General features: G+C 40.9%; 1 protein-coding gene across 5 annotated transcripts in view; it reads left to right on the top strand.

Annotated features, from left to right (window-relative positions):
- The window catches only part of GATA6 (GATA binding protein 6), a 30,346-nt gene that overhangs the window by 3,903 nt on the left and 13,223 nt on the right, over positions 1-13,220 (top strand). For all 5 annotated transcript variants that reach the window (XM_079784437.1, XM_079784438.1, XM_079784440.1 and 2 more), the window contains exons 3-6: positions 3,275-3,441; positions 7,028-7,153; positions 7,977-8,064; positions 8,160-8,263. In XM_079784437.1, the coding sequence (XP_079640563.1) occupies positions 3,275-3,441; positions 7,028-7,153; positions 7,977-8,064; positions 8,160-8,263 (485 nt within the window). The remainder of the gene's footprint in view (positions 1-3,274; positions 3,442-7,027; positions 7,154-7,976; positions 8,065-8,159; positions 8,264-13,220) is intronic.

Raw genomic sequence — 13,220 nt, 5'->3', positions numbered from 1 at the left:
GCCGTCGCTGGGTGGGGGTGAGGGGCCCTGCAGGTTTGCTCCTTTGCGTAGAGACTTCAGAGCACAGCACTGCCAGCCTTCCTGCTGCATAGGGACCCATGCCTGGCTCTCCGGAGGAGAGAGAGGGGAGAGGAGGGTTCTTCAAAGGATGGGAAGGGGGTGGCTGTTAGGGTGTGAGGGTTTTGTCAGTCAGGAGTCTAGCAGGGAATCTGAAAGGGTGTGGGAGTTGGGTGGGTGGGGGGTGCAGCTGCTGTTGGAGCAAGGTCGTGTGGCTCTGCCTGTCCCGTGACACATCTTAGTGTGATCTCCATGTTCCTTTCCCCTCGTCTTCCAGCATTTCACAGGACCGAGAAAGAGAAGTAGTCCAAAAGACAGAACTGGAGTGTTTACACTAACTGGTTCTGTGTGGAAAATCCTTTTAGAGGCAATAAGGTACGATTGCAGGAAAGTTAGTTGTTTTTTTCCTCTTTTTTTTTTTCATTTTAAACTTAGCCTATCCTGCTTTGGCTGGGTAGTTGATTAGAGCGTTGTCCCTTTATGCCAAGTTTTTGGGTTCGACCTCTGGTCCGGTCAAGGCACATACAAGAAAGCAACCAGTGAATGCATCAATAAGTGGAACAACAAATCGTTTCTCTCTCTCTTAAAAAAAATCAGTAAACTTAGCCTATCCTTTCACTAATATTTTTACTTTCTGGAAAGGACACTGCAAAATGAGAAAAGTTTTCTGTAGACCCAGAGTATATTTTAAAAAAACCAAACAACTAAAAATGGGAAGGCTTTTGCATACAGTCTGTTAAGAAGGTGGGGAACTACTGAGCGAGAATAGGTCAGTATAGAAGTGGTGGAGGCGAATAACCCCAACCTTGCTTGTCCTCATAGGTGTTCTCTTGCTAGAGAGACCTCGACCCCCCAGCCCCTCTCCTCCCAGCTTCCTAGCTAAATTCCCCACTTCTCCACTTGGATTTTTAAAAAAAAACAAACCATTTCTGGAGGCACTCTTTAATTGATTGGGGCAAACAGGAGGGCTAAAACCTGAGTGCTGAGCTCTCTCAACCTGCCCAGGGGAGGTTTCTGAGAACCTGCTCCATACATCTCTCCCTGGTTCTGGTAGTGAGTGAGTGGGTTGTGCTCATGGCCCTTCAGTCCCCAAGCCCAGCCCTCTCTTAAACTCCAGATAACTGTGTTCCATTCTTTGGGTTCTGGGACTACACTTGTTGGCTGAACCCTTCTCCCCTGTGTCTGCATTCCCCAGGGACACTCAAGGCAGCCATGTTAGGAGAGAGATGATGATGTGTAGGGGGAAATTGATGGAGGGGCTACCAGCGCCATCAGATTTTATAATTTTTATTTAAAAACATTTTTCTGACTTTAATCAGTTACAGGATTGTAGCTGCTGGGTGAGGAGTGAGGAGAGGTCGGGATAAATGGGAGCTAAAGATTTTACTTACCTAAAAAGAAGCAAACTTACTAATATTTGTTTAACTTCACAGTGATCTTCAAGTTTTGTCTTTGGGTTTTCAGATGACTAAAAAGATTTACCTGGAGAGTTCACACTGTCTTCTCCTTATTGTTCCCATCTTGGGGAAGGCGGCCAGGCACAGGGCTGGGTTCTCCAGGGAATGCCCCACTCCTCTATTGAGAGAGGCTCTGATAGGTAACATTTTAAAGTCAACAACAAAGACAAATACCTTGTTTAACTTCAGTGTCCTTGAAGTCCTGAGCATTTTACTGATTGCCGTAGTCAATAGTGGCTTTTAGGGCGGAGAAGAATAAATCTTTGTGATGTGTTGTAAGTTGCAGTATCCCCATGACAACTTTGAACTCAAGTTATGTAGGATGCTAGTTTCTTTTAAACTTGTTTCTTGAGGAAGGAGACTTACTTGTTTTGTAGGGTAAATAGTGTTAGTGGAATTAAAGAGTATTTTATGCCAAAGACATATATAAATATCTTTACAACAAACAGTTAATGGTAGAAATGAATGGTAAACTGAACAGGAATGGGGAGGAATAGAAAGGCTCAATGGCTCACATAATCTTCAAGTAAAACTCTAAAGTGTAATGTTTATTTACTTTAAAAATTGGTTCAGAAATGATCCTTAAAGAAAGCCAAATTGGAACATTTAAACCTCTAGAATATTAATAACACTAAACAGGGGATACTTACAGTTTGTAAAAAGTCTATTTAATAAAAAGTACTTATTTAATTAATAAGTACTTATCTCATTTTAGATAATATTTCTTCATTCATATTTAACCAGTTTAGGGTAAGTAATAAATGTTACAACCATTTATTCTTAAGATTGTTTTAGATAGCAGTTTTAAGTTAGTTACTCTGAAAACTAACCAAGTCGAAATGACATAAACTACAATTTAGAAAGATTGCATAAGTTGAAATTTCAGTGTAGGAAAAGAGGGAACAGTTTTATTTAGCACTGGGATGGTCTTCATGATTTTTCTGAATCAATACAATAGCAACCTTTTGTAGAAATTTTGCAGGTAGAAACAATTAGACCCACATTAAAATCAGAGTATTTTACTATTTGGTCCTTGTGGCATGAAAACAAAATTATAACATTTATCTCTGCTTATTAATTCTAGTGTATTTTCCCCCTGGGGAGATCGGAATCATTTTCTAGTTAAATGGTATAAGTGCTCGAGAACAGTGTTTCTAATTTCACTAGTCCTTTTTATTGGGGAAAAGGAAGAGTAGCAGATACAGGAAATACTTTTTAAAAGAAAAGGGGAAGATGGGAGAAGTAAGGCAGCCTAGCCTCCCTGTGTCCCGGGGAACTTGTGGACTGGAGCAGGGGCCGGTGATCCGTGTCCAGGTCCCATGCTTTGCTCGGGTTTGGCAAGTGGCATACTGTAATTATGATGGATTTCAGTTTTGAAAAGCTTGTGAACAGCCGGAAAGAAGGGGTCAGGGGACCCAAATCGATCTCCCCACAGCTCATCTCCACCCTGAGGTCCTTGGTGGTCGATGGCACATGACTCGGGCTGGGCTTCCAGCGCCTTCTCCTACTTCCCTAGGGTTTTCCTGGGCGCGCCCAGGGGCGCAGAGAATGGTAAGCAGGTCGGTAGGACATCACCAGCCGCCGGGGCTGTGGCTGTGGAGCAGAAAGGTCCGTGGAGGAGGGCGTGGGCAGGGGAGCAGGCCGGGTGTCGTGCGGGGTGTGTGTGTGTGTGTGTGTGTGTGGGGGGGGTCTTCGGGGAGCCTCGGTTGGGGCGGGGGCGGCGCGGTCTCACCCGCCTTTCCTCCCCGCTCTCCCTGCAGACCTGCTGGAGGACCTGCCCGAGAGTCGCGAGTGCGTGAACTGCGGTTCCATCCAGACGCCGCTGTGGCGGCGGGACGGCACCGGCCACTACCTGTGCAACGCCTGCGGCCTCTACAGCAAGATGAACGGCCTCAGCCGGCCCCTCATCAAGCCGCAGAAGCGCGTGGTGAGTGCGAGCGCCGCCCTCCTCGGCCGGCGGCCCGGGGCAGGTGCCGGAGGCCCCGGGTCCCCGGTCTGATCCCAGCGCAGGGGTCGGACTTGGACCCTGCATTCCCCATTTGCCAGCGCGGGGCTGGACTGCTGGAGGTGATCCCGAAATCCAGGCCTGGGGAATGCAAACAGCCCCCCCCCCCCATGTTTAACACAGGGAATGACATCGTACGGGAAAGAGAACAAAAGAAAGTAGGGTGCTGTCACTTTTTAAAGTACACACATGTAGGTGTGCATATCGCTTCATGTATTTGTAAATGCACCGAAATCATTCTGGGAAGAAACACAAGAAAATTGTGATGGGAGTAACTCAGGGAGAACGGCCGAGGACACCGACCCAGGGCAGGTGAAGGAAGGAGATTTTTTTTCTCTATGCGTTCTCGGATCTGGTTTGGATTTTTATTCTTGAAAAACCACGCTCCTTTACAGTATCTTTCTCCCCCCACCCTTCATCCCCTACCCCTACCAGAACTTGACAACAATCCCCTTCTCCCTACTGCCTCATTCGCCGTTTCTTTGATTTTGTCCCTTCTACCTCAGGGTCCTTTCTAGCTCTTCTCCGAGCGAGACAGGGTTTAGCCACAAATTCCACTCGTCTTTTGGATTGCCCTTGAGTCTGGTGAAAATTTACTCACCCTAACCTTTGTTATTTTGAAATCTGGCTGTTCAGATAACTACACAGAACTTGAGAAATATGCAGTCTGTGTGTTCTTCTCGAGTTGAGTATTTTCACCAATATGAACATGTTTTACTGTGTTTTAATATATGGGAATTCTGATTTTCTTCAGGGATCAATCTCTGGTCATATTTTGTGTGTGTGTGTGTGTGTTTGAGGAGAAGGTATTTGCCACTGTAGTGATTAGAAAAAATAAAGCTTTCACAAGCCCCACTGTAAGGCTAACATTTGTTTAGCCAAGCACCCATACTCTAATACCTTTTAAAGTAAAATACTTTACAGTTAGATGCCAGACATCTTAAGTATCCAAGTAATTTATTTAATTGTTATACTCTAATTAGCAGGGACAAATGCTACACATGTTGTTTGTGTTAAACAGATTAGAGTGAAATTGCATCACAATGTAAGTCTGACACCTTAAGGAGGAGCAATTAGTTTTATGGTTGTTTTGTTTTTAATGCATTTAAAATAAAGTGGCCAAGGTTAATTTAATGAGTGTATGCGCCTTAAACTTGTTACAAACTCCCACAGCTTAAGTTCTTCAAAGGCCATCCGTAACTTCAGTGTCTGACTCCCTACGGTTTTCATTTTTCCTACATGCATGATATTAAGAAAAGAAAAAAGTAATGGCTGGAAAATATTCCAAGGAAGTTCTTTGTTTTCATGTGTTAACCTATATATTAACTATGAGACTGATTATTATTTATTTTTTATTTTTTGGAAAGGAGCATTGAGCTGAGAAATAGCTGAGCTCAGAAAAGTAACATTTTCACGAGATGGCGAAAAAAAAACAAACCACTAGTATAATAGCTGTTTTGTTTCTAGTTGCCTTATAAATTTAATCTAGTATCATTCATATTAGATTGTGCCATTTGTTTTGTGCTTTTACAAGTAAAAATAACCAGAAAAACAGTTTTTAACATCTCTGAACCAATTAGTTTCCCTTCTATGTGGCAACTGTGTTGGTAGTAACCAAGGTCAACCAATATGCTTTATAAATGGGTTATAAATGACACTGGATTGAAGGGTGTGTCTATCAATTAGTTCTCCTTGTGGGCTTCTTATTTATGGTTTTGATGGGCCTACCCTAGTTATCAGAGGTAGAATGTTGAACCCAAGTTTGTTTAGCCAGCAGTTACAGAACCAATCACTGAATTTGAACTTGTATTACATTGCAAAATAAGAGATTTATGGTTAACTTGAATTCCTTGTCAATGATGAACATAACCGAGAGATCACTTGTTACAAGGAACTTTTATAACCCACTCACCTTCATTTCACATGTTTATGAGGACTGGCTTCTCTCATGATCTGCAGTTGACAGTCATAAAGTTCTTTGTTATAATGGCAAATTCTGATAACAAGTTTGCTTCACATTGGCTCAAATTCCACTGGAAACTGTCATAAATGACCTGTTTATAAAAGGGACCTTCCTGTCCCTAGTTTTCTGATCGCGCATTTATGAAATTATTATCTTTTGAACTGAAAGAAAGAAACCCTGATGCGTAAGGTTTTATATGTTTTCGTCATTTTAGCAAAGCAATTTCTCAAATAGTTCTTCTGTCAGCCAAGCCAAGCATATTGATTACAACCAAAAGTCAAATTGATTTTTTTTCTTAGCACTGACTTCTTAAAATGTTGTAGTGCTAAGAGGCTTACCAGTGTCTCTTTGTTTTTATAACTTGTATGTAAAGAGTAATGCTTAAAGTAATACAACAGGATGTGAATTGTAAATGAGAAATTCAATTGTATCTTTTAAATTTGCCACCAAAGGATTCGGAAATCTCTGTCCTTTTTTAATCTGTGAGTTTTCAATACATACTCAATTTTTCCTTTTTTTGTTGTGCATTTTCCTTTATAACTTCTTTATTTAAAATTAATTAGTGTAGCTCACTTACCAAATTCTGTGACCTTCAATTTGCTTTGTTTCCTGTATTTTCCCTATAGCTTCTTTTTTTCTTTTTTTAGAAGTCATATGACACCATTTTTTAATTGCCCTATCTAGGTTATTTAAAAACAAATTTAGATTTTTTGCCATTCTAGGCAGGAACTTATACTAAGTTAAATTCTCATTCTTTATAATCCACACCTAGTTTAGGGGAAATAAATTCCCTTTAAAGATGTTATGGGCATAAAGGGAACGTGGAAATCAGAATAACAGTAACCGAGGGCTGACTTCTGATAATAACATTTAACCCTTTGTGTGAACAAAAGTTCATTATTATACTTGCAGGGTAAATAACATATATTAGTATCATTGTATTTAAGACAATGTCATAAAATTTGCTTATCCTTTGCAAAAATGAAAAATTCAGGCAGCATTTGATCATGATAATTATGGAATCTATTAAAAATATACTTCTTTACAAACATTTTATACATTTTCCAAAATCCATTTCTATTAATAGGTAGGTTCTTCCAAAGTTTCTGATTTGTTCCTCTGCACAAATCTTGGAAATATGAGCTGATTATCTTCAGTTTTCATGTGAAGTGGAGACTGCTCAAAGCCACTTAACGTATTGGCAAGCAGTTATGATTGCATTTCAATATCCTTATATCGGACCTCTGACCACAGTAGGTGCAGTTATTGGCCAACATTATGACTGTGTTTTGGTTATTCTGTAATCTACACTAATATTCTGGAACAAATCAAATGTGTGTGTGGGATCGAGCACACTGTAAAACTTAAGTTTCTTGGTCCAGGAAGGTCAGCCTAATTACACTTAAAACTTTTTTTCTCAAGGGACCTCTTATTTCTAATAACCAGGTTCATGCTTGTTGATGACAAGGACCTGATACATTGACGTATGTAGCATGTACATAAACATCACTTATAACTGTACACTTATTTTCTTGTGCTTTCTAGCCTTCCTCCCGGCGGCTTGGCTTGTCCTGTGCCAACTGTCACACCACAACCACCACTTTGTGGCGTAGAAATGCCGAGGGCGAACCTGTGTGCAATGCTTGTGGACTCTACATGAAACTCCATGGGGTGCGCCACGTATTCTGCTCATATGTATATGTGTTTAGTATAGTTTGTACATGGTTTCAGTTAAGAAAAAAGTCAGCAAAGACGAAGGGGATGAAAGTGAAAATTTGGTTGTCTATATGCATGTTATTGATGACATGTTAAACTATTATCTTAAATAGCAGTAAGAAACAAAAAATGCTGTCAATTAAACAGCCACACATTTGTTGTAAGACGTTGCAATATTAGAAATATTAAAATGTGAAAAATGTATATTTTAGAATTGATAAAATGGTAGTAACCCTTTAAAAAAAAACTGCAAAAGAGAAAAACATGGAACTAACTAGAAATGCATAATAACTAGTTTACATTAACTTAATTCTTGAATGCAATCAAATCTATTTATATAAAGGAGTAATCTACGTATTTGAAAGTTATAGTTAGAAAGATTCTATACTTCATTTTAAGGACAGCACAATATATTATAAATATATCTCTTGAAAAGGAAAATAACCTTCTATATGTAGGAGGAAGAGAATACATGAGTTCTATGAAATGAAAATCTTCAGGGGTTTTACTCTGAAATTGAAGTTGTTTAAAACAATAAACATTAATTGAAGGAATAATATCTCCTTGGCAAATCACCTCATTGTCCCTGCAGGAATCTGCATTGGATGGGGTCTTTGTGCAGTTGGAATCTATTGGGAAAAAAATATATAAATGGTATTGATATTTATGCCAAGTTCTTTTAAATGAGGGCCTTCAGGGCTGAGGGTGGTTCTTTGGCTGAAGTTTGGGTTTTCTTCAATGTACATTAACTGTATGGCCTATGTGAAAATTTTTTTAGGTGCCCCGACCGCTTGCTATGAAGAAAGAGGGAATTCAAACCAGGAAACGAAAACCCAAGAACATAAATAAGTCAAAGGCTTGCTCTGGTAAATATAATAAAGTGCTATTTGATTGTTAAGTATTTGCTAACCTTAACAGTAAAGTATACGTATACTTATGAGGTTAATTTTGTCTGTTGCAGGCAATAGTAATAATTCCGTTCCTATGACTCCATCTTCCACCTCTTCTAACTCAGATGATTGCAGCAAAAATACTTCCCCTACAACACAACCAACAGCCTCAGGGGTAAGTGTTAAAATAGTATAGACTCTTCTAAACTAGTGTGTAGCTCTCCAGTTTATTATCTCAAATTTTATCTGATAGTACAATAGTCTAAACCAACAGTTCAGTTTAGTTAGCTGATACCTAAGAATAGTTTATAGAGGAAATTACATTTAAATGTCAACAAAATGACAAACGTAAGTACTTTGCAAACCTCTTAATTAAGATCTATATCATATTTTTATGGTTAAATTAAACCAAGTAAAAGCTAGAAGTTTTGGGTTGAAGTGCTTTAGTTGTTTTATTTCCAGGTTTTTACCTGAGTTTATATGTATTTCTAATGTCGATAAAAAAATCTATCAGCTCAGTGGTTTCGTATACCCCACAGCCCATGGCATTTAAATTGCTTTTGCCTATCATATCAACTCTTGCTTTCAATTTTCTTTTCTCACACCCTTCCCTTTGCTTTCCTCCCTCCCTCCCTCCTTTCATTTCTTCCTTTCTTCCTATCTACCCAAAACATAGCTCATCATAATGTGTCAGATGCTGCTGTAGTCACTGATCTTTCTTCACCCTGTTGTCCTCTTGCTGGGAGGCCTGCCTTCTTTCAATGCACCTTAATCGTACCCAGGCTTCTTTCATTCAACCTTGCTATAAACCTGTGAGCAATTTGGTTTGTGAGTGAGGGTCTTTGTCAAGATCACACACAGAGTTTGTTTCTGTAAAGCTGTGATTGAAACTCAGTTTTTCTCAAGTGAAGAGCGTTTTCCCACCTTGGTATTTCCCAAATTTATCTGGAATGCTATCTATCTATCTATCTATCTATCTATCTATTTATTTATTTTTATGGAATGCTCTTTAAAAATGACGGGGTCTCACCCTAGATCTCATCGAAATCCAGAATGAGCTTGGGCAGCACGTCCCAGGTGATGGTAGGATTATACTGAGACTAGGATGACACACCAGCATTAAAATCTCGATTGACACAACGTTTTTCTACAATTAATCTTGCCCTTTTAGGGGTACGTTGAAATACTACAGATTCCTGGGCCCCACCCCCAAATTTTCTGAGTCAGAATCTCTGGGGTAGGGCTTGGAAATGCATGTTTTTGAACAGGCGTCCCAAGTGAAATTGGAGCCCTCGAGGTGTCTTCCAATCAGGGTTTGGGAACCACAGAGCTGGTTTGTTTCATGGTATTTTTACAGGCTTAAAACAAATGAAAATTAAACTGTACTTAAAATTATATTTATTTCTTTGTCCTCTGACCCAACTTCATTTGGGCTTTTTCTTTAATGAAACAAGAAATTCAATCTGAGATTCACAAGGGAAAAAGCCTCTCATTCCTTTTGGTCTGTTGCATACAGGTTAAAGGATGTTTCTAGCCTTTATCAAGGTGGACTCTAGCGTATCATGTTTTTACAGAAGGGTTACATGCAGTAATTTTAAAAGATCTAATGTAGTAAGTAGAACAGTTCCTTGTAGGGAAATGAAAAGGTCGAAATTATTTAAAAACATTTTTTATTATGCCTTAAGTCCTCAAAAGCAATTATGTGGCTAAATGAGGCAAAACAACGTTCTGGTTTTCCAAGGCGTTCAGGGAGCAGCCAGGCTTTTGGCCGCAGTCTTTTTTAGCAGAAAGGAGGATTTCTGCCAGGTCCACGTCAGTTGGTGATACAGTCCAGCTTAAACTTGGCAAAGGCCAGATTTGAATGAAAAATGGCAAAGAAATAGGCATTTGCCAACAATGGGCTTTGGGGACTTGGAACCCTAGTGGGTGGAATCCATATTTTGCTCTTGTGGTTTTGTGATGTGAAATTTCAAAACTGGCTATGTGCAAGTCCAATCATTTGTCCCCCCAGGGGAGAAAAGGCAGTGACTGGCTCTGGCTCTGGCGTGTCTGCAAGAGGAACCTTGGGAGTTCTGCTTGGGTGTCCCAGCATCTGTCACCTGGGACCCAGCACCCCAGAGGTGGCTTGCCAGCCAGTGCCCTTGGGAGGAACACTCAGTTCCCTCTTAGAGGCCAGGAGGCAAAGCAACAGGATTTTAGAGACAGGGATTTGAGAGCTGTGTCATCCATCCTGTAGTGTGGTCAGCCTTAGAGACCGGCTGTACAGTATGATCTGCAGTTGGCCTCAGTAATGCTTTGGGACAGCTTTCCTGGCGGGTGTGGGGGTGTGGGGGTGTGGGGGTGTGAGGTGGATTGCCCGCCATCCTCCCTTCACCCCAGGGACCCACTCCTGGCCTGGCTCCACAGGCTCTCAACTGTCACCTGGGTTGTGGGTTTTTTCTATGGACGGTGAGCCCATCACGAAGGTCTCCATCCACTCCTACCCGCCGTACCTGTTGTGGGGAACTAGGCCTGCTTGGCAGAAGCCAATTTGCTCGCGGCCCTTGGAAACTGTGCCCCTCTGTGAATAATTGTAGACTCCAGTGGTCTCCCCAGGTTACCACCAAGGAGTGCCAGTGTGTGCCCGTTGGGTGTGCTTGGCCAGTGTGGCAGCAGGGAGCTGTACAGAGCCTGCTAGAGGAGTTAAATCTGTGAGCCGCTGGCAGAAGCATTTGTGAAAGGGGTTGTACTGACAAAGATGTATTTCCCCCCATTTTGATCATGGTTGATGATGTTGGAGGGCAGTGGGTGTTGGTACTGACCACTTGCAGGATTTTGTGAAGGACTGTATGGAAGGAAAACGTTATATTCACATAGCAAGGTCGGATCTGGTACGTAGCATGTGGCATCTTCATTGGCTCAGTGTTTAAACTTCCTGTGACGATGGATACATCCCATTGATCTCCAGGGGCCCCTTTGGCGGAAATTAGGGTTATCCTACCTTAATAGGGACAACGGAGCTACAAAACAAAGGACCTCAGGCACACTCCCAGTGGAACTCGGGAACTGGGGTCACCTGTTGTTTTTGTTTTTAAAAATATGTTTTATTTTTTTTTACAGAGAGGAAGGGAGAGGGATAGAGAGATAGAAACATCGATCAGCTGCCTCCTGCACACCTCCCACCGGGGATGTGCCCATAACCAAGGTACATGCCCTTGACTGGAATCAAACCTGGGACCCTTGAGTCCGCAGGCCAACGCTCTATCCACTGAGCCAAACCGGTCAGAGCAAGGGTCACCTGTTCTTCCACTGAGATGTAAATGGCAGCATAACTGCTCCGCCTTTCCTTAATGATGGGGAGTTACAGCATAGGTGTCAGGCCGCTGCAGCGGTCTTAATCAAAGCTGCTGGTTATTTTCATTCCCCCTGAGAAATCAGCTCTAGATCATCAGTAGGCATTCCCAGCATGCTTCTGTTCAGTCCTGGTGCCCCTGCCCTGCCCTGCATGTGGGCATGTGGGCAGGTGGGGGCACCAGGTCACGAGCGGGGCCTGGTTCTTGAACTAACCTGGCAGGGGCTGAGGATTCTGGAGGAGGCACTCCTAGTTGTCTGCTGCTAAGAGAGGAGGCTCCAGGGCTCCCTCCCCAGCAGGGCGAAGGTGTGGGCAGGGCTCCGCGCGCACAGCACTTGGCATTGTTCCAGGACAAGTGCCAGGAAAATAATTTTTGTGCTGCTCTGAAGCCTCATTTCTTTGGCTTATTTGCATGTCTTAGCTTAAGTGCTTGTTGCTACTTTGTGTTTTAACTAGACCCCTGCCTGGGGAAAATGGAGACATTCCTTCTGATGATCTTCAGGTCAATGAATGACCTGGCTGCCTTAGGACTCAGTTTCTCTTTGTTGTAGGCTGTGGGTGCAGTGGTGTGTGTGTGTGTGTGTGTGTGTGTGTGTGGTGGAGGTAGAGAGAGAGAGTAGTTCTGTGTAAGATTGGGAAGAACTGCTTCCATGGAGCCCAGGATTAAAATGGCCTCTGTCTTGTTGCTTTGGAATCTTTGTTTGTTAATAATGTATTAAACTTAATTTTTGAGACAGTTGGTTAAATTTTGTGACTTTGGAACTTAAAGATAAATTTCACCCAAATACTCTTTCATTGTGTCTAAAATAGTCTTAATACATGTAGTTTTACTGAAAAATGTGTGTTCAGTTGGCATTTATATTCTGGATTATAAGAATATTTAAAATCTTGCATTGATTTCAATTTATTGACTGAGTTATGTTTTATAGGTTTTTTATTCTGGTTATTTAGAAGGGAGATATAGTAACATGTTCTTTTTCAGCAATTCTCAAATAAGATCTAACAGTTTATAAATATTACTATCCTTCCTATGACTTGTAACTAAAAATCTGTAAAATTACAAGGTATTTTATATATACAAGGGTGGGCAAATATAAGTTTGTAGTTGTGAGTATTTGAAACATAGTTTATTTTTGTATTATTTGTTATTGTATTATTTGTTTGTATTATGTAAACCTACCTTTGCTCACCCCTGTATAGTTCATCTCCATGTATTTCGACATTATAGGTTTAATGATGACTTCAATACTATATCTGCAGTTTTAATACAAACTTAAGTAGGCTTTAATTTTTTATAATTCTTTATAGAATTACTTTTAGACAGGCAAAATATGTATGTGTATATAATATATAAACTTAATAATATATATGTTAATCCCCAAGTTTTAGTAGGTAAAAGGTATTTCTTAAATTTTCTTTGGGATGGAAAAGATTAATTTGGGAATGAAATAAGCGAGAAGACTTCATGTCTGAGAATAAGAAATCACTGAACATACAGGATGTGGCAAAAGTAGGTTTTCAGTTGTGAGTAAGCGAAACATTTTATTCTTGTATTTTTAATTATTTTATTATTTTCCTTATGAACAGCTGTGGTCCTACTTTTGCCCCACCCTTTATTCAAGTCCTTGCTTTACAGTTCCATTTACGAAGCATTGTGCTATGGGAGGCCCTGTTTATAATGGAGTAAAACTGGGTCCCTGATCTTAAACTGTTCATAAGGTGGTGGTAGTGGTGGGGGCAGGTATAGACAGATCTTACTGCTGGTTAGATTGCGAAGTATGTTGAATGAGCCACAAAGTAA

This window comes from Cnephaeus nilssonii (genome assembly GCF_951640355.1).
Source record: "Cnephaeus nilssonii genome assembly, chromosome: 11".
Taxonomy (NCBI): Eukaryota; Metazoa; Chordata; class Mammalia; order Chiroptera; family Vespertilionidae; genus Cnephaeus; species Cnephaeus nilssonii.
This window is presented reverse-complemented; position numbering and strand designations above follow the sequence as displayed.